This window comes from Lepeophtheirus salmonis, chromosome 8, assembly GCF_016086655.4.
Source record: "Lepeophtheirus salmonis chromosome 8, UVic_Lsal_1.4, whole genome shotgun sequence".
Taxonomy (NCBI): Eukaryota; Metazoa; Arthropoda; class Copepoda; order Siphonostomatoida; family Caligidae; genus Lepeophtheirus; species Lepeophtheirus salmonis.
In genome coordinates this window covers 16441018-16462459 of record NC_052138.2, presented here as the reverse complement: position 1 = coordinate 16462459, position 21442 = coordinate 16441018, and the positions used below count along the sequence as shown (strand labels likewise).

Genomic DNA, 21442 nt, shown 5'->3' with positions numbered 1-21442 from the left:
AGTTACAATATTTGCCGGTAGATGGCAGTGTGTTAACAACACATATACTTGTCCCCCTCATTAAATAATATAAAATATTTCTCAATAGTTTTTATTTATTTTTTATTAAATCAAAATTATTTATCATCTGATTGTGAGATGCCGTTCAAAGTTGGAGCCTCTCCGATCCGTCGGACATTGGATTACCTTAATGCAGGAAAGTTAGTCTTCAAATCCCGTGTTGAAATCCTTACAGTGAATTATAATCCCCCTTCGCACAATCAAGCTGCAGATTTTGTTTATTGGAACTTGCCCCAGATTCAGTACAAGAACCCTGAAGTTCAAATCCTCACATTTCAGGGACAGACGCCTTCCCCTTTTCTTACAGCATACATTGACGATGGTCGTAGTGTCAGATTCGATGTCGACGGGCAATCCAATTCAGAAATCCTTCAAAGACTCGTTCGAATCCTAGGTGAGGCTTGGCTTTATTCGAGCTCCTCGAGAGATAAAAATTAACTTCGATATTATACATATATATTCTTAATTTTAGGAAAATCAGAGTCCCAACTTGAAGATGAGAGGATTGCGTCGCAAAAAGCTGACAATCCTGCTAATTTTGGCAATAGTTTTCAAAGGTTTTGTATTTGCGGAGAGCCTGGACAATTGCCATGCCCGAGCCTCGTACCTTTGCCTAAACACTGGAGAGGAAAGTACTTTCATCAAAAATTTGATGAGGAGGAAGAGTACTAGTCATATTATTACTATTTTACTTTATAAAAAAATACACTCGTCTATAATAGTAACGTGCTAATTAGTTGATTTATACTTTAATTGGATCTCACTCAAAACAACGTACTTGCAATTATCATACCCAAAAAAGCGTAATTTAGTAGATAAAATAATGATTTAACAATAAACTTACTTTATGATTTATTAAAAAAAAAAAACACACATAAGAAGATACAATTCAAATATCAATAACATCTATAAAGTAAGAGGAGTTTTTTCTGTCGAAATTGTCTTTGGGTAATATCATCTTCTTAGTACCTATTAGCTTCATGAGTGGTAGAGTGGAAAGCATGACATCTTCTGACATGATGTAAATACCAAGAGTCTCATTCATCTTATTTAGAATTTCTAATCCTTCCTGGTCTCTCGTAAGTTGGAAATTTAAATAATGCGCATCAAGAATGAGAGAAGCCCAGTGAAATACACATTCCACTTCCGTTTCTTCCTTAAGAATCCTATCGAAGAACTCTAAGAGATCTTTTGCAAAAGAAAACTCTGTTTTCTTGAGGAGAGGAGCCATAAGCGAGGGCGTAATAGATATACTAATTACTTTGACAACCGATTTTGTGAAGTCTTCTTGGGTAGGGAACATATCATGATAGGCAAAATAAACTTCTAAAATGGCAAGAACAAGCAATTCAGGAACGTCTTCAGGTTGAGTCTCAGCAAGCGTCTTATGAATTGATGCAACGTTACCCTCACGAAGCATGGGAAGAATAAGCTCATAGAGTTTCATTGGATTCATTTCTCCCGAGTCCGGTTCGAATTCCATAATATCGTTCGTTTCTAAAACATTATCTTTAATTGCAATTAGTTCAGCTAGGGAGTCAGGGAGGATATTAGCCTTAACACAGGCTACACGAGGACCATGTTGTATGAAAATATTGTTACCAGATGTCTTGAGGGGATCTGTGACAGTTTTTACGTTAATGTGCGTTAGAATCAGAGGATCTCCAAAAGAGACATTGAATAAAAACAGGGTATACCCATCTCCTGGTGATTTACAAGTAAGCACGAAATGGCAAGAACCAAGGGGTGCAATGCTTGCTCCAGCCAAACTATAGCTAGGAGGTAAATTGATAGTCTGCTCTGAATTGGTGTCAAAGGATGATATGAGTAGTTTGTCGGAGTGAAGAAGAATTATTTGATTCTGTGATGGAATATAAACACTTTTATTAATGTTGGAGCCAATCAATTTAGGTCCTTTTCTTGGCTTTAAGTGAAGAATTGGAGAGTCGGGATCTTCATCACAAAAAATGGCTTGAAAATGTGCATACACTTCAGTGTTCTGGCTATACATGAATAAGATTTTGTTCGCACCTAGATAGAACACTTTAATTACTATGGAATTAGGTGGCAAAAAGGATTTGGCCTTATGAGCCTCACTTTGAAGACTTCCATCAGAAAGGACCCAAAAGAGTTCTTGACACTCATTAAAGAAATGATCAACGGGTGTAGCATTCAAAATTAATTTGGGCTCCAAAGAATCGAGAGTCACGTTTTTATCCACCCCATCCCAACGAAGAACGCGCCGATCATTGAGAACCAAACAAATAGATCCATCTGGACAAGAGATTAACCCCTGAGTTATTTTTTGGAAAGACTTAGTGAACCAGGTCTCAAGGATGACACCCTCTTCTTGATCGTACTTCCATGCCGTTGATTCAGAACTCAAAAACAAATATTTCCCATCTAAATCCTCTGCAGAGATGAGTTTACCTTCAATCCCATTCACAAACCTAGGATTGCTGAGCAGGGACATAATGTATACGGATAAGCTAACCCTAGGATCCCACGTTGATTTTATTTATTCACAGAATAAAAAACAGAAAATTGGGCTCTTGTTTGTTTATATTTTCCAATGCCCTTACACGTTTACCAACTGTCTTTCCTTAACTTTGTAGTATATTGCAAAAGCGACCAAAAGCCAATTAGTTCAACTAACATCTGGAGTAGAACAAGGCTCAGTCACTCAATCCCATGTAGGAGGAGTGTATTTTTTTCTGTTACAAATCTATGGTTTGTACAATATTACTCCCTTAATTAATTTTAATATTTGATCCAAAAATATATCACATTGTTAGTTGTTAACAAGGAAGGATAGATACTAGCCTTCCCTGGTTGTTACCTTTTTTCCCAAAAAAAACTTAAAAAAGGCCAAAAATCATCTGACAGTTAGCCAAATAAGTCAATCATACCAACTGCTATTTATCTTTTTTGTCTTCCAGGCTGTCATTATTTTTGACAATTTTTTAGTGAATTACATATATATATATTTCGTAATCCTACATAGTATTTTATTCGATAGTGAATTATTATTTATAATATTGCTTAGTAATATTTAACTAAAATCTTAGCTTTTGTTTATGATAGACAAAATTTATTCATAGAAATAAGGAAATGGTCAATATATATATAATAATATAATTATATGATCTTAGGAAAAAATAGCAAGGAAAAAATGGAAGGATTCTTTTAAATTAAACGAGGGATCAACAAGAAATTGTATTACTGTCCTTTTGGAAACGGTGCATAAGTACTTATTACTTCGTTTATTTGTAAAGAAGAATTAGGTATCTATGTATAATAAACACGAAATATTAGTAGATATTTTATAATACATATAACTTTAGGTATATTCAGTTGTTGAACTGGATTTCAGTTGTTTAACGCACGATCAAAGAAAGTTGCCAATAGAGCACGAGGTAACTAAAAATTATATATTATCCGCAACTTAACAACTAATAGCTATTAGTTACTTTTTGGACGCCATCTTCATTGTATATAGTAATTTCTATCATGCCCACTATGTGTTGTGCTCCAGGATGTAGAACGGGCTTTGACAACGAGCCACAACAGTCTGGTGTTACGATCCATCTGTAGCCAAACAAAGAGAGGAACCCGGGACTTGATACCGCCTTACTTCGAGCGATTCCAAGATAAACAGATCTGAAGAAGACAGATTAGGGACCATCCAAAAGTACAAAGCTGTGTTCCCTGCATTTCAACAAATCTGATTTCATCTGTGAGTCTAAAAGAAGTCAGACCCTTGGCAAGGCTATGAAGAAGAGGTAAGACAGCTGCTCACTTTGGATGCGTATGCTTATAACTGCCCTTCTTTCATAGGTACCTCAAACCAGTTGTAGTACCATCCCTATGGCCAAATTGCCCCAACTACCTCTCAACTCCTAAATCTTCATCAAGGCCAACTCGAGCTGTGACCTCGTCACGTAGGGCTCAACAGTTCAAAAAATGAATTATGTGGAAGAATTTGGTGACAAATTGGCCAAGGAGAGACTCCCATCAAAGTTCATCCTCATCTCAAAACTAAGTATTGCCCTTTTGAAGCTATCCGATCATGAGAAATTGGGCCCCAAGTAGTAGCCAGCATCCAGTTTGAGACAGATATAGTAATTCAAAATGTTCCACTCTGGTGTGTTGATTGACAAAAAGGCAGTGTCACATCAGCTCAGAAGGCAATGTCAACACTGTGATTCAAGCCATCAATTTGGCTTCCTTTCTGGAAGCAATAGATAAACTGAATCAAACAGAGACCTGGGAAGCCATTTTCAACAAGTTAGTGAAGTTTCTCAACTCTTCAGAAACAAGCTAAACAAAGCTTCTAGACTCTCTTTCATTCGTGAGCAAATTGCTCTCCTCTTCACCAAACCAACAGCTAGAAAATATTCACCTTGTCTTCTTTCAACCACACTCATGTGGGAGAAGGTTAGCTCAGGATTATGTGGATGTAAAGACAACTAAGTGGAGGTATCTACTACATCAGCTTGAGACAGATCCTGGAAGCAGAGAAAAAGATTCTGAGTCTGGTCAAATTCTCAGACAAATAAGATATTTGTTAATAGTAAGCTTCTTTATTTAGGTGTTACTTATTTTTACAATATAATAATATCATCTGGCTTTTTTAAATTTTCAGGTTTGACTACCTCAGAAATTAAAGGTCTGCTGGATGAAGACCTGGTAAAAGCTGAGCTCATTTTGACCAACTGGGAACCAGATGACCTCCAGTAACTAGCTTCCAAGGGAGAGAGTAATGATCTCTAATTTATTGCCGGGTATATTGGTTTTTCTTTGAAGAAGATCAGCTCTCATAATGCCAAGAGTTAATTGTCATCAGAGACACGCCTCCGGACTCAATAACCTTCGATAGCCCAACCAATTAGCATGTAGACCTGAAAGAGTTCATCGACATAATGAGGTGTCGACTTTATCCAACCTTATCTACCTCTCCTGCCTTTATGCTCAGTCCATGTTCTCTTACATCACAGCTACTCCTGAAGAGAAAGACAGCTAACATGGCTTCATTTATTGCCATATTCATTGACAGGATGCCGGACAGTTTAAACTCAGACATTATCGCCGTTGTAGGAGTAACGTGTGAGGAAGGACACTCCTGGTCAGCTTTTCTTCAAAGAATTTCATTCGCTTTATTTAATGTCATGGGTAAAAATTTAAGTGCTAAACTGAATGAGGACATCCCATTTTTAACACCAAAAAAAAAGTAGCCAAATTTCAATAAAAAACTTCTGTAGACCCAAACCAACTTTGTACTTTTTCTTTTTCATATGTTTTTAATGTTTATTTTGATTAAAGTACTAATAAAATACCACTTCTATTAGAAATATATTGCCTCATTTTTATTATTTTGATGACTTTCCCTAGCAAAATACTTTTAAAACTCTTTATTTTGTAGTAAAACACTTGAAAAGAGACATTCCATATAGAATAAAACAAAAGCCCATATTGGAAACGCGTGAGCGCAGTGTCCTGTCCTGCTTACAGGAGTCCTTGGCTATTGTAAGTATTAGTTGCTTAAGGATGCTAGTGTTGCTACAAATTATCAATTGGTTCAAAATATGTACTCCTTCTACCTATGTTTTCGATCCAAGATTTTATTCATAATCAAAAATGGTCCTATCCATTTATAATCAAGTATATGAAGAACTGTTGGAATCCTTTCCTGATTCACTTCATTTTTCTAAATTATGAAATTGTATGCATAGTATGAAAATCACTATTTTTTACTAATATTATAATATTCAAACAAGAAATCAAAACATCTCATTTGAATTAGCCACAACCAATTGATTCTAAAATAAATAATTGCATTTCTACTCCTAACTTAATAAAACAATAATAGGGTAAACACTTAAATACATGAATTGAAATAGAATTTGAATACAAAAATAGATTTAAAAGGACCATCTGGATATCATCATGTATTAATTAAATATTAACGTTAAAAAAAAGTCAAATTGATGAGGATGAGTTCTGAGTATCTAATTTAAAAATTCACAGCAGAATATTAAATATTTTTATGAATTTAAATCCAAAATTGTAATTTAAGGGCTACAAGCGAGAAGGACTTTAGACAAAATCCCAACTCATGACTATGACGTGGGAGGGGTTCTAGAATGTGTCAAAGGAGACTGTCATCAAAAACTGCTCCGTTTCAGAGGTGGAGTCAATGTTTTTATTGACGCCAAAGGCGAATATAACGAATAATAATTTTTTTTTTCAGCTTTCGTTTGTCAATGTTTTTTTTAATCGGATGATTCGTTTGGTAGAAACTCCATTTTTTAAAAAATCATGTTTGTTGTTAAATAGAGATCACACCCTCTATAATTAATTAGTTAAGAAACATATTGATTTTAAAATTTAAGTGTCAATAAATTTCAATCAAATTTGTGGCTTATATTTAAAAATCAAAAGGGAAAGGGATCAAAATGACCTTTATATCTAGTGTTGTGGATGTATAGGAGTAAATTATTAAGCATGAGAAGCTTAGGTATTTTTATAAATACAAAAAACAGTATTTATCTTAAAAGGAGTACTTTTATTAACAAATACATAATTAATTGGAGTAAATATCGACACGAATTTATCACATGGATTAATTTACAAAAACTTTATTAACTTAAAATTAATGAAAACTCTATCACATAGTAATGTGATGATTTTTCTCAAAATTAAGTGTTTTTTAGATTAATATTCTTTGACGAATTATCGCCTATTTCTATTTCGTTTGTTTCTCCTATCTATTAACAAATTATTCGTATTAGCCTTTTAAGGATGCCGCAAATTGCAAATCGTCACAAGGATAGAAATTGACTGATATTATTTCAAAGATTATATCGGGGTTAATATGTCTTATTAATAAAATATAGCTAAAGTTGTTGGGTATCTTAAGCCATGCCAGAAATTTGAATACAGAGCCATTAATTAAATCCAATACGTCTATAAAATCAACAGGCAACTCAATTTTGTCTCAATACCTTCTCTAGTTAGTAGCCATTAGTCCTTGGCCGGATAATCATAATTATTATTCAGAGAGTTGTCTTATTTTTCAGCAATACGGTGCATCTCACTGTGGCCTTGTTTACAATCTAATATAAGTAAACAACGTTCATACCCTATTAATCAGTATTGCTCTTTTAGTTATTTAATTGATAATTATATAATATTCTTTACCCATAACAAATAATCTATGTAAAGTCACGTGCTATAATTTATATATCTACCACGAAGACAACATTTTTGAACTGAAATAAACGTTCTTGATTAAAAAAAACCTTCATGTAAGTGTTTCATGCCTAGGAGTGCTACAGATATTATCTTCTTCTTCAATGAATATTCTTCTACTAGTCAATTACAAAAAAAAATATACCAAAAATGAAGTTCAGATCTAACATTTTATGCGTTAAAAATATGAGTAATATTTTTGTTAAAGGATGTACATTTAATATATATATATAAAACGCAAATTTTTAATATATAATTAAGATATAGATCGAAGGGATGAATGGTGATTAATTGATTAACAATATAAATATTATAGACGACAATATTGTGTGCATTTCAGTTTCTAAATATCATTAATTAATTTAGTTTTACTTCATAACACATTTTATTTCCATATTTTATTCAATAAATTAAGTATTACAATGAAAAGAATAACATATTTTCCTCCAATTTAACTACTTTTTTCGTCCTTAATTAATCAAGAAAAAAATAATTGTACAAATCTAGCCTTTTTTATGGATTTTTAGTACATATTACTTTGATTTAATTATAATATCAGTGTTTATCATTTATCATCAAGTGGTATTCAATGTAGAAGTATTTTTTTTTATAAAGCTGTTTGATGAAGTTTGATCAAAATTTATAGAAAAATTGTCCATTGTAGTACAAATATCACATTTGAGCCTCCCAAATACTGTTTCTTCAATTATGATCCAATTTAGGACATCTGTGAAAAGGATAATTCCCTATTTTATCTATGTCCATTGTCCGATCCATGAATGATAAATTAGAAGTAAAGAATATAGAGCCTTTTAACTGACGTCATAATTGAATGAGACGCTATACAGTCTTCTATGACTTTCCTAACATCTAACTGATACCAATTGATAACACTAAATACGAATACGTGAATTGAATGGAGTAACTAACGCTGAAATAGTAAAAAAGATGCGTCCAAATCCTCTAACAATCATATATAATAATGCACAATGAATGATAGAAAATTAAGATATTAAAACATAAGAATAATTATATTCCATTAGTTGATGAAAGTTTTATAAATATAATTCTAATGGGATTAAAATTTTGAATAAGATATACATATAAATATAAATATGTATATTAAATTAATATATTAAAATTTATATATATGTAAATAAAAATTATTTTTTAGGGGTTCTATGAATACGCCATTTTCGAGATAAATATGTCATATCCTAAACTAAATCAGATGAAATTATACACTTAACGTACACGTCTATAGGTAATCAACGTGGAGTTATGAGTATAGCACTAAGCGCTTCTTAATCATATTGATTTATAATTTACATAATGGAGCAACCACTAACAAGAGAACTAAATGATGTTTCTTTTTTAGTAACAACTTGGCCACAGTCTTCGTCACTTATGGATGTTTCCTCAGATTGTAGCATCTCTTCATTTTCCTTTTCAATAGGACATATATTAAAAGATTCATTATCTGATTTGGCCAGGTGAGCAACACTTGTGGGTCTTTGTGAGGGCGTCAAGGGGCAAATCTTTTCAGCCAAATAGGATTTCATTACATCCTCTTCTTTCTCATTCTTATAAATTGAAGGTGATTGAAAAACGGGGTTTTCTTCCTGATGTTTAGCTTTATTACTGTCCTTTCGACTAAAAGAAAGGGATTTCAATGATTTTCTTAAGAGGACGCGTTTAGAGCGTCGAACGTCCATAGGAGGAGGTGGCGAAATAAATTCAAAGTCTTTTTTCTTCTTTTTACTGGGGGTACTAGACGTAGGCGTTGAAGTCGCAGGTCTTTTCTTGCTTGGAGTTGAGGTGGAGGGGGTACTAATAGATTTTGGAGATTCAATATGCTCTTTTTGTAAAGGAGAACTCTCAGACTCCTTATTTTTTCTCATGAGAAGAATGAGGCTCAAACTCTCACGACGCAGTTTTAAAATTTCTGGTCGACGCATAGGTTCCCTCTTAGAACTCTCTTTCCTTAGTGTTGAGGCATCTTTTGCCAATTGACTTACAGCTTTTTTAAGAGCATCAACCCAAGATTCACACTCAGATGGACCATCCAACGAATACAAAATGAGTTCTTCTTTTTTGCAGGTCACTTTAAAAATACCATTACCAACGAGGGTATCGATCTTGGCATGCTTTAAAGGAAGAAGACAGCAACATTCTATAGAGTTGGGTTTTGGAAGTTTTAAATACTGATAATTCCCTTTCACTTTGCAATACATTAGAGTATCATTAAACAAAACAAATAAACGTTGAACACCATTTCCACTTCCAGACCGCGGAACTTTCATGAGTAGCCCAGTTTTAAGAAGAATTCGACCGGGCTTAACAATTTTAGGGAGATTCTTTACTAGACTTTTTTGAATATCTAGGGTTCTTCTGGCATTTTCGTGTTCTCCAATTTGAGTATCGATGTAGCGTGCAACTGAATCGATTTCAAGGAGAGCTTTAGTTAGATCAAGTCGATCCGGATGCTGAGTAGGGGTATTTTTAAGGAGATCTTCAAGAAGTAATTTGTAACGAGGGATTCTTTGAATGGGTGTGATAAGAAGAGAGTTTAGTTTAAGTCCTAGTGCTTCTGGACGAGATTCCCTGGAATTGAGGACTCGACCGAATTCCTTATTTTCTTCCGTAAGTTTCTCTACTAGTTTAACGTTTGAGGCGAATTCGTTAGCGTAAGTTGAGTAAAACTGAAATTAATATTACATTAGAATAGAAGAAAAATGTGCTGATTATAGTAATTACTTTGAGGTAGGGTGCTAGTTCAAGGAACACAAGACCAATGCGATCCTTGGAAGACTCTATAGCTTCCAATAACTCAGCATTTACTTTACGGATTGTCGGAATATCTCCAAAAACGGATTTAAAATCTGAATATTTTGGAAACTTTGATTTTAAAGGCTCTGAGAAGAAATTTTCAAGGATTTCCAAATGCTTCAAATAAGATTTTTCACTCTCAACAAGCTCTTTAATTGCTTTGGATCGAAAATCCGCCTCAGATTCCAAATCTATAGAGATGGGCTCACGATATACAGAGGATATGGGAGCCATCCATTCAGGAGTCTTGCAATCAGCAATAGGCTTCACCTTGATCGGTGTTGAAAAGCCTGGAGTAGATGGCATTCTTTTTGACAAAAATCCCACTCACGAACAACAAATTCAAATTTTGACGCTATTTTTTCAAATATCCAATTTAAAAAAGAAAAAATAGAAATAATAAAGTGCTCAAACAAAGAGGAGCAAAAAACAAAAAAAAAGGGAAGAACATCGACTAGCCAGTGAGTTTTATAATATCTGGACGAGTACAAATTCCAATCACGCAACCTGTAATAGAGAAAACCAGATTTTTGATGGTTAACTCCATTGCAGAGAATGTATTTATTTCTGTATAGTTAATTTATAATGGGACATATAAAATATTTTATAAAAAAAAATAACGGAGAACTCATAAATAGGGAATTTGAATTTAAAAGAATATCATTTAATTGATATTCTAATTATTTTTATTTTTCAATTAATACTCAAATAATCTCATGATTATTTTGTTAAATTTCAGAACTGATAAATAATAGGACTCTATATATTTTTTTTTTATATTAATAATGCAATAAATTAATGTTTTAGGATATATTTTATTTTAAGAGTATATATTTTACATTTAGGATATATCATCTTGTGTTCATGAACGCAACGTAGTACAAATTGCTTTTGTTCCTCATCCGAGGTAACCATTCATTTTCTTTCGTAAACTTTTGAGTTATATCTCAGCCGTAACATTAACTGCTCTAAGCATGGACAATTTTTTTAGGCTTCAATCCAAGCAGAATTACTATCCCATAAAGATGGAGCTTCACGAAGAAAATAATTTTCAATTTTGAAACAGGAAAACCGTGTCATGCTTTTGACCAATATTTAATATATAACATTTTTTTTTTATATGAAATCAATTTTCATATAATGATAGACGAGTTGTTAATGAAACAATAAATAAAGTTATCACTAGATTATAAAACATTCACTCACCAAACCAAGAACCATCAAATGTCCATTCGATGTAACATATCTTTTGCCATGTCCCGATATATTTTCATTATTCAAATTTACGATCATTTTTTTCTTTAGCTTCTTAAGCGACATCATGATTGAAGAATGAAAGGGCAGCTGCTTCATCAGAAAAAATACCATAAATGATGACTAAGTTTCTTTCAGGCAGCTTTTGATATTATTTTGTCTATTTTTCCTCAAGCTTTCAATGGGTTTAACAAGCATAAATCATTATATGGTGATTTGACTGCTAAAATACATTGAAGGCAAGGCTTAACGTATATTGTTACAATCAATAAACATATATCTAATAACACTATCTTATCATCTTTATTTATTTTAAGCTGGTAACTTAATAAGGATCTTTTCAGAGAGTATAATTGCTCTGATCATCCAACGAACTTGGCGCATGGCATCGGGAGGTCTATTTTTTTATCATTGTCTCCCCCTAAAAATATAATACATAGTTCATCATCTCCCACAATTTCTTTCGATAGTTCAATGCGATAATGTTCAAATAAATCTTTAATTTCCGAAAGTGATAGGTTACTTTGTACTTATGATTGTAAGGAGTCTATTTTAAAGGAATCTATACTTTTCCAATAATCTTTTAATATTTGAATGAAAGGAATATTTGGACTTGTTACATTTTTGATTTTCACTTCGAAAACAATTTTTAAAATCAGTTCATGAAGATGACAACAACAACTAAATAAAAACATTTCTCTTTCAAATTTTTGTTCCAGCGGCATAATGATACTATTAAGACTACCAGTATTTGAAGTTGTGGTATCACAGCAGATAACTTGCACATTTTCTTTAAATTCCCAGTCTAGGATTGGTTTCCATATGTAAAGACAATCGGAAAACTTTCATCTTCTAGTTACTCAAAGCAGGGAGAAATTTTCCATCCCAAAGTCAAGCTATAACATCTCTCATATTTAATTGACACCTATCTAATGCAGCTACTAAGTTTGGAGCAATAAAATATTTCTTAATCATTTTTCGGGTTGATATTTTAGTTAGTTTGAACTTGTTTAAATATAAATCAGAAAAAAATTCAAACAGATTGTATAGTATCTTGGAGCTCCTAGTCTGTAATTGCCTTTGAAGTTAAAATCAAGCAAGCATTAGAGAAATGTTGTAATAATTCTATAATTTGAAATCTAAAACCTCACTGTCTTCAAAACATAGTCAGACTTAATGGAATACTATTATGATGAATAAAAAAAGGTATCATTTATCAATTCTGAAAGATAAACTCAACATCATCACTATAGTATAGAATATGGTGGACTGGAGAAAGTTGAAACATGTCTTGGAGATATTACTTTAAGATACTTCAAATTAGATAGACCAAAGTTTTACACAACAGACATACATCTATATACTAATAGTAAAACGAGTTAAAATATATTTATGATAAGTACTTTTGGTGTAATCTTCATTTGAATGTAAATTTCCCAGTCCATCCTGCGATCAAGTCATCGAATTGACTTTAAGCTCTCGTTAGCACCTGTTATCGTTGTCTTATTGTCTTAAAGAACTTTTTTTTATATTCGAGTAGCTAATATCCTATGAAAAAAAAATGGGGGGGGGGTATACATTTCAAATTTTTGGGGAAAAATAATTATGTTATATGTCTTGGGACACCCTAATATATGTATGTATATAGAAGAATTGTACATGATAGTTGTCTTTGTATGCTGTCACGGCAAATCTACCATTTTAGTATAATATTACATTATTCATTGATAATCAATTGCCTTTTTGCAGTTGTTCCCTGCCTTAATATATGTTTTTAATTTTTATTTACAAAAGCTGTCATCGTTATTCTAGTATTCTTTTTCATTATCACTACGCCGTCATAAAGTTAGTGTTTGCCAAAAGTAAATTAGTGTTTTCAAATATTAGGGAAGAACTCAATGAGCATGGGGACTTGTACTTGGAACCCGAAAAACACACAGCATGATGACTTGGGACCAGAAATACCTCGAGCATAATGACTCGAACTTGACCTAAACACTGAAAAGATGGACTCAAATACAGCTCTGAATACGGGATCTTTACTCTTTTCTTTAATTATATTATTATTTACTATTTAGAATAAGTAATAAAAAATTATTTATGAATTATGAAGATGATTTATAATTAAGATACAAAATAACGAATGGGAAATTTGAATTTTGGTAGATATGAGTATATTATTATATCTTAATATTTAGTTTCTTATATTGATTGTACTATGTAGGTTTTATTGATGATAATCTCGACGTAAACATTTAAGTTTAATATTTTTCCCGCCTTAGACGAAACTACAGGTGGATTCAGACATGACTTATTTTCCCATATACCTGGAGTATGAGGACTTTAACTTTGCTTGAACATTGAAAAGGTGAATTGAAATGTAGTTCTGAATATTGGATGTATATTTCCTTTATATATATTCAGTAAAGTTAATAGAAATACATTTCTTCAAATTTGAACATTTGGTAAGTAATTCAACCTTGATAAAAACTGAGTGAGATAATGGATTAATATTGTAACCAGGCTAAACAATGGTTGGAAGGTAATAATTATGGTTATGATAAAAAGTCCTTATTGGACTAAGACTGGAGTTTACATCGACTCCGAGGTAATTCTTGCCAATATATTAACAATAGATACAGAGTAGGATTTGTGTTTACTTTCTTTCCTACTTTCTCAGGCTGTTCACAGATAATCCAGTATACGTCATGATAGCTAAGCTGATCTTCTCCAAAACAAATAAAAACAAACTATTTGCACGCTAATTAAAGTTAAGATCCCCTTTGTGACAATTCATGCTGTTGTTCTTGACCATATTACTATATTTCTCTAACATCTTGGAGATTAAGAACATTTAACTATATGCTAATCCAACCTCCATTATTCTATGTAGAGTCCTTTTACTAGGCACGGTTCTATCGGCATATTTCTTAATAAACTTTGAGAAAATAGGGTTATCCCTGGTGAAAAAGGTATATTATTGGAAACTAGCATCTTTAAGAGGTCGGTGTTAAAGTTGTCACAATCATAATGAGTCAAATGTTGTTCGTATGCATTCATATTCTTGATATGGGACCAGGAAATTAAGTGTCGTTTCACTCTGGATGGGAGGATGTAGGAGTACTTACATCGGCATATTCGACAAAATATTTTGTTGCCATCCGGCAGGTATCTCCAAATTTCATTAATTTCAATCCAGGTGTAGGGAGAATTTTTTTTTGGCATTTCACTAATTTTATTGTACAAACTCAAAGGTATTCGTCAAACAATAGATTCTTTGAGATGTTTGCTCAAAAATAATCCGAGAAAGAATGAGTAAATAAGAAAAAGGACCTTTTACCAACTGTTTTCTTTTTCCAATCTCAAAACAGTAATTTATTTGACCAAACAGCCCAGCTTTTGTGATAAGTGGATACTGATGGAAATTAACACTCACAAAGGACAATGATTAGAAATGAAGTTATATATTCAAATATTATTGTATCATACAAAAAAAAAAAATAATCTTTCTCTTCTTTCGAAACATCCTGGATCATAACGAAGTAAAAATCTGAAATCTCTAATCTTCCCTTATCTGATCTTAATTGTTATGCTTGTTCGTCCATCCATGAGTCTTTTCAAATATAAACAATCCGTCATGTCGAATTATTATAGATAACGGATATATTACGGTTATTATTTCTTCCATTCGATCGAATCCATAGCTATATAAAGTTTCAATGAACGAATCACTTTCGGGTTTGTTTATTATTTAATTTATTTAAATTACTACAACACTAAAAGATTCAAACTCCATGTTACTATGTTGTGTTCATATAATGAATATTAACTTTTGAAGCATCCTCATAATTAAATGAATCAATAAATTATTAATTAATGAACACTTAATTATTGCAATTTGTGATAAATAATTAATATATATTTCATTCAATATGACCTCCTTCCCAAATAATAATAGCCTAGACACTCCGGCAAACAGATTGATAGTACTTGACGATGAAGGTTGTGTCCATGGAGTACCACGCTGTGATGATGGCAGCACGGAACGAATCCAAATTTTGATAATAGATGTGGCAGACATTTTTCTCCAAGACAACCTAAAGTTCAACTAGTTCAAGGGGTTGCGTTCAGGCTGGGAGGAGGGTCAAAATGAAGGCAGCCCAGAAGTTTTTTTGTTTTTTTTTTGTTAGTTCTCCAACATTTTGACACAAAGAGATACTAAGCTTCGCATAAACTCAAATAAAATAAATATTAACTATGTATATTTTAAATATTAAAATTCTCAACTTGAATGGATTCCTTCATTGTTTCTATCCTGGAATATCCATCCCAATGAAGGAGTCCACTCTACTCTCTTATGAAGCCTGGCAGTTTGAAGTTTCCCTCGGATAAATTTTTATCCCGTCGTCCCTCGTTGAATACGGAGTATATAATATTTCAATAAAGCTTCTCTTAAAAAAAAGTAAAAAAGGTCGTAACGTTTTCATACGCCCTGTTGGAATCTGAGTCTTTTGCACATCTGGCCATATAATCAGCTATTGGCAACCCTGATTATATTCAAATGTTTTTCCTCTGTTCTTTTAATTATTCAATTCAATTTAAATATAGAGCTTGAACTCTACACACGTGTGTTGTTATTATTTCGCGTCTTATATTTAATTAGTAAGTTATTTGGTTATTACAGTCCACTTATTATCATTCTTGGTTATTGAGAGTCCTAAATACTCACACGGCCATTTCTTAACTTGTTCTTATGAATATAGCTACCAATATTTATTGTGAAAGTATTTCATATTTAAATAAGAATTAGATATTAGATAAAAACAAACCATAAAATAAATTAATTATTCAGGGATATATTTAAACTGGTTTAAATAGTGATGTAGAAAAATCTACACTTCGGTCTTAATGTAAGAAAAATAAGTGCTAAACGAGAAATAGAAGCAGATCTGAAATCGATAAAAATTCGTATGTATAATCTGCAAGTCATTGTTCTCCAGTCAGTCAATATGTCTCGACATTGTAAAAATCATTTAGACAAGTTCTGTTGCGTATGAGGCCATTCAAAACTAAAACACAGGGTCGAAATAACCTCTGATATAAAGAAAATATACTAGATATACATTGGTTGCCATTTAGGGGACCGAGATAAACCCTGGGCACCACATCATATTGGGTTGTTTAAATGGCTTAACAAAAAGAAGTCTTCATTGTAATCTGCCGTACCCATGATAAGGAGGGAGCCAAAAAATCATTATGATTAATTATTTCCGTAGTGTAAACTTGATTGTGATTTCTGCCTTAAACAAGCACCTGATAGAATATCCAAACATGGAGTCAGCACGTATACCATTAAAACACGATGATTAATTGCCCATTCCAATCGTCCTAGATGACTGGTTAGATTCTATCCTAGATGACATGGAAAGTTCTGAAAGTGCAACTTGCATTTCTGGACCATTTATAGAGCCTAAACTCCTCAGCCAAGAACTTGAATGATCTTGTTAAAGACTTGTCCCTGTCTAAAGAAATATCTGATTTTCTTGCTTCAAGACTAAAGGAGAATAATTTAATTGATATTTGCTATTACCGAAAACGGAATTTTGATTTAAATACATTCTTTTCAGTTGACGGTACTCTCAGTTACTGCCATGATATCAATGGTCTGTTTAAAGCCATGTCTCAGACTTATGGGACATTTTACTGTTACCTCATTATTGATTCGTCACAGAGAAGTCTGAAAGCTGTCCTGGATAATGGTAGTAATATGCCTTCCGTTCCCATTGTTCATACTGTCCATTTAAAAGAGACAAATGATATATGGAAATTCTTCTAAAAGCAATTAAATATGACTGTTATCAATGGAATATCTTCTAGGAATGATTACTGGTATGCAATCAGGACTCACAAAATTTTGTTGTTTCCTATGTCTGTGGGAAAGTCGTGCCACTATGGAACATTACACCAGAAGTGACTGACATCTTAGGTCTACAATGTACAGGGACAAGTAGTGTCCAGTTTGTACCTTTAGTGGATCCCCGAAAATCTTTATGCCTCTTCTGCACATTAAACTTGGTTTAATGAAGAATTTTGTAAAAGAAATGGTTAAAGTCAATTCTGAAGGTTTCCAATAAGTTTTGAGAAAAATTGCAAAGGTTAGTGGAGCAAAATTAAAGAAGGGAATTTTTATTGGACCAAACATGAAACCTCCCATATTGGGAGGTTTCATATGACACTGAATTTCAAAAAGCCTTACGTACACTGAAATTGAACTTGAGTGCCAAATGTCGTTGGAAATGCACTTCCTCTATTCCCACTTAGATTTCTTCCCCCATAACCTTGGTGCAGTGAGTGACGCACAAGGAGTGTGATTTCCCCAATATTTTCGAACAATGGATAATCACTACCAAGGATTTTGGAAATAAAGTATGATGGCAGATCATTGTTGGATGCTGTATCGTGACAATCCAGGCAAAATATACAAAAAGTAGACCCATTCACAACGCTTCTAATAAATAATCTTAATATATATGTACATTCTTGTTTTGTGTTCCCAAAATTAGACTATTTGCATAAAATTTGATTCGTGTCTTAAAACAATCTCAAAAAATTGATAAAATTTCAAACCACTGTAATTCAAAAACTCTACGTGCTACAAAAAAAAATCAGATTTGAGATCAACGAAAAAAATGCGTTCAGAAAAAAGCTATGAAATTTGAGATGAAAAACCTGTGTTATTTTTCATGCGAGTCCCACAAGGTCTTTAAAACTCTTCAGATTTTGAAAATTTGCATAAGAATGGATATCGACATAAATATAATGCTGTGTAGTTTTTTCTTTTCAAATTATCAAGATCTTTAATTTGATTAACAAGGTGATTCCTGTAAATGTTACGTTAATTTAATTAGTTGTTTATAATTTTAATTACTAATATTGATTGACCAGATAGTAGCTAAGCTATTTACAATATCTATAACATACTCGTAATAATAAAATAAGTCAAGTTCGTTTTCTAGGCATGATGATAACTGATAAGAATAAGATTTGCACATAAATAATATCTCCTCAATTATTAGTAAATTATAGATTCATAATGCTTATTACAAATTACATCGATAGTTATCATTGCACATTTAGGAAAAAGAGAAGAGATCTCACCATAAGATTATTTGAAGGATAACAAAAAGATAATAATTATTATATTCTATTTAATATGCTATTAGCAGAAATAATAACTGTCAATTTCTTCATCATAATCAATCGTCAATAAAGTCTTTCTGTTCCATCATTAATGATAAACTTTCATCTGGGATATTAATATCATAGTATGGAGTAATTTTTCATAATGTTTACTTTTTTTAAATAAAAAGTATAATTTTCTAGAAAAGTGGAAGTAAATGCTTCCATCCCCCACTTATTTTGGCACACATGATTTTTATTTACATATGCATCATCCAGGGCTACGGAGTGTGTGCATAAAATTCCCGATTCCGATTTCAACTTCGATTCCAGTATTTTGAATGTCACCGACTCTGACTCCAACGCATATTATTACTTTTTAATGACATGTTTTACATCCTATATAAGTACTTTTGAGTCATTTGAGTCCAGAGACTATAAATATGGATTTAGTTTATAGGTAGTTATTAGTTATATATAGTAAATAATTGGGCTAGATATAAAGAAAATATTTGGAATATAAGATATTTAACTAGATGAAAAACAAATGAAAAGGATCAAAATCTATCTATTGCTAATACATTAATGAGTTTCTGAACATAACTTCCGTATTCGTAACCGAGGAATGACAATACACACAACATCTTACTGCAATATTACACTTTTCTCTAATGACATTGTCTATTCACAAAACTATATAATGAACTAACTGACTAATGGCTAGGCTCTACCCAACATAATAATAAGACTTTAGAGATACTGGGGAATTGTGATTTTATATACCATAAAGCACGTTTGAAATTTATGAATTAAATTTATAAATGAGTTATCTTTCAAGTTACATAAATTAATAGTACCTAATACCTTTTATAATTTATAACCATTTAGAAAAAAAAACTTTAAATGAAATAAGTTTCATACATATAAATTAATATATTTTTTGTAGTCGGAGTGAGTACAAATTTTAAGACTCTTGGCTTTTTTTTCAAAAAAAAAAAAATCCGAATACCAAGCCCCTCCCCCCCCTAAAATATAATCTTGTAGACGCCCGTCATAACCAATTTTTATTTTTTAGTTATTATTCAACAAGAAATTGCATCCCCGATCTTTTGGAAAGGGAGGATGAATGTAGAATAACTTAGTACTTCGTCAATTTATCAAAAAAAATACATAATGATTCATTATTAATGAAATAGCTATGACGTATCAAGCGAGAGGAGCGAATCGACAGCTGACAAAAAAATACATAGGGTATTTTTGTATTAGCGCAGTAACGCCATGTTTTATGTATCAAATTTATATACATACGAATCGTTAAACAAATTTCTAAAATCTATATTTTATTCCACGAATCTAATATCCCATTGGAAATCTATTTTTGCACCTAAAAAAACGAAAGTGCAATTTCCACTAATTACTACTTTTTGGCTCATACCTTTTTTGATTTTCAATAAATTTAGAAAATGTTTTGAGACGCCAGTCACTTTTTGATCAATATAATTCAACCCCACCTAGTCTTATACAACCCTCCACCCCACCCTGAAAATTGGATCCCCACTTTAGCCTGACCTGGTTCAAAAGAAGCAACCTTGCAAAGTTTCAGCCTCCTAGTCCCAACGGTGTGGTCATCCAAAAAAGACACACACGCACAAACTCTGACTTTCATATATAAATATATACAGATTATACACAGTAAAATGGTTTATAGTCTGCTATAGAGTCTAGATCAGTGTTTTCAAAAAATCACCATATTTTTCATACAAAATCAAAATTTATTGTATATAATTAGAAATTCGTCTTTTAATCATGAAATATAACACTTTGAGGACGTATAAAGGCGTTTGAGCAAAGATATAACTCAATTTGCAGCTTTTTTTCACAAAATTAGAGTCAAAAATGGCTTAGAATGACCATATTTTTCATATACAATCGCTACACTATCACTATTTAAACCAGTAAATATTAAATATATCCATGAATAATTAATTTATTTGAGGTTTTGTTTTTACTGACGATGCTCAGAATGATCTAGATAATATCTAATTAGCTTCTTCTTTAAATATGAAATACTTTCAAAATAAATATTGGTAGATATATTCATAAGAACAAGTTAAGAAATTTTTTACTTTTTTTTAGGAAGCTTTTATTAAATATTATACACTATATTTTAGAAGAATAACAGGAGGATACATGTACAAATTTTGAGTCTAGTAGATCTATTTATTAGTTTGAAAAATATCATTCCAATATAAGGAGGCTTTATCAAATTTATTGATTAACAACAGATACTTATAAAAAACAAATTTACCTTCATCTTAAAAACTGGACGTACTAGAAAAAATATGAAAATAGATTTGAAATCAGCGTCAAAAATGCTGTAAGACATATACTCAAAATTAATTCTGATGGAAATTCTAGGTTGACCTATGTAATTATTATTTATTTTTTCTTCAGAATACTTCGATGTATTTACAACCACCACGTAGGTACGATTGATGGTTACTAAGTACCTATATACATACATATAAGCAAATAGTAATAATAACAATTTGCCTTAGGGCCTCCGAAACCAGACTTAACATAAACGATATATGCAACCATCATATGTATTATACAAGTAATTTAAGAAATATAATTATAGCTATGTATTTTCAATTTAAAATAAAATAAAATTATTAAATATCCCCTGACAAAAAAAAAAAAAAAGTAAAAATGACCAATAAATTTACATCCACTATCGCCCACATAATATTTCTGTTTCATTTACGGAATGTACAACTTTCCTCTCTCTATGGATGTACTATTAGGTTATAAGTTATAACTTATATCAATAATTCTCAACCTTTTCATCACTCCGGAGCTCTTAGGT

General features: G+C 31.9%; 3 protein-coding genes and 2 long non-coding RNA genes across 8 annotated transcripts; 2 read left to right on the top strand and 3 right to left on the bottom strand.

The window, feature by feature from the left end:
• mRpS25 (mitochondrial ribosomal protein S25) lies at positions 1 to 785 on the top strand. Its single transcript, XM_040717604.2, has 2 exons — positions 1 to 454; positions 533 to 785. The coding sequence occupies exons 1-2, from the start codon at positions 139 to 141 to the stop codon at positions 730 to 732; spliced, it is 516 nt and encodes a 171-aa protein (XP_040573538.1). The 5' UTR covers positions 1 to 138; the 3' UTR covers positions 733 to 785.
• A 110-nt stretch (positions 786 to 895) lies between these two features.
• On the bottom strand, positions 896 to 2645 carry LOC121122575 (uncharacterized). Its single transcript, XM_040717603.2, has 2 exons — positions 2158 to 2645; positions 896 to 2091 (listed from the first exon to the last, which is right to left on the bottom strand). Exons 1-2 carry the CDS (start codon positions 2531 to 2533, stop codon positions 950 to 952), a joined length of 1518 nt encoding a protein of 505 aa, XP_040573537.1. The 5' UTR covers positions 2534 to 2645; the 3' UTR covers positions 896 to 949.
• Positions 2646 to 3002: 357 nt separating this feature from the next.
• On the top strand, positions 3003 to 5411 carry LOC121122953 (uncharacterized). Of its 4 annotated transcripts, none has more exons than XR_005865869.2 (5): positions 3003 to 3344; positions 3405 to 3476; positions 3527 to 3842; positions 3898 to 4633; positions 4706 to 5411. It is a non-coding gene; the product is annotated as an uncharacterized lncRNA (long non-coding RNA). The 4 variants fall into 4 exon arrangements; XR_011781397.1 differs by having other exon boundaries at positions 3213 to 3344; positions 3560 to 3842; XR_011781398.1 differs by having other exon boundaries at positions 3213 to 3352; positions 3560 to 3842.
• Positions 5412 to 8323: 2912 nt separating this feature from the next.
• LOC121123023 (rho guanine nucleotide exchange factor 39) lies at positions 8324 to 10566 on the bottom strand. Its single transcript, XM_040718100.2, has 2 exons — positions 10069 to 10566; positions 8324 to 10013 (listed from the first exon to the last, which is right to left on the bottom strand). Exons 1-2 carry the CDS (start codon positions 10444 to 10446, stop codon positions 8637 to 8639), a joined length of 1755 nt encoding a protein of 584 aa, XP_040574034.1. The 5' UTR covers positions 10447 to 10566; the 3' UTR covers positions 8324 to 8636.
• A 4567-nt stretch (positions 10567 to 15133) lies between these two features.
• Positions 15134 to 15817, bottom strand: LOC121123079 (uncharacterized). The gene is made up of 2 exons (XR_005865904.2): positions 15682 to 15817; positions 15134 to 15628 (listed from the first exon to the last, which is right to left on the bottom strand). It is a non-coding gene; the product is annotated as an uncharacterized lncRNA (long non-coding RNA).
• Positions 15818 to 21442: the final 5625 nt, after the last annotated feature.

Bases quoted from the DNA above. Each gene is read 5' to 3' on its own strand.
- LOC121122575 (XM_040717603.2), bottom strand. From the start codon at position 2,533: ATGTCCCTGCTCAGCAATCCTAGGTTTGTGAATGGGATTGAAGGTAAA. The intron at 2,092-2,157 runs GTGAGGCTCATA...TGTTCTATCTAG, and splicing joins TTCTGATGGAAGTCTTCAAA to GTGCGAACAAAATCTTATTC.
- mRpS25 (XM_040717604.2), top strand. From the start codon at position 139: ATGCCGTTCAAAGTTGGAGCCTCTCCGATCCGTCGGACATTGGATTAC. The intron at 455-532 runs GTGAGGCTTGGC...TCTTAATTTTAG, and splicing joins AAGACTCGTTCGAATCCTAG to GAAAATCAGAGTCCCAACTT.
- LOC121123023 (XM_040718100.2), bottom strand. From the start codon at position 10,446: ATGCCATCTACTCCAGGCTTTTCAACACCGATCAAGGTGAAGCCTATT. The intron at 10,014-10,068 runs GTAATTACTATA...TATTAATTTCAG, and splicing joins AACTAGCACCCTACCTCAAA to TTTTACTCAACTTACGCTAA.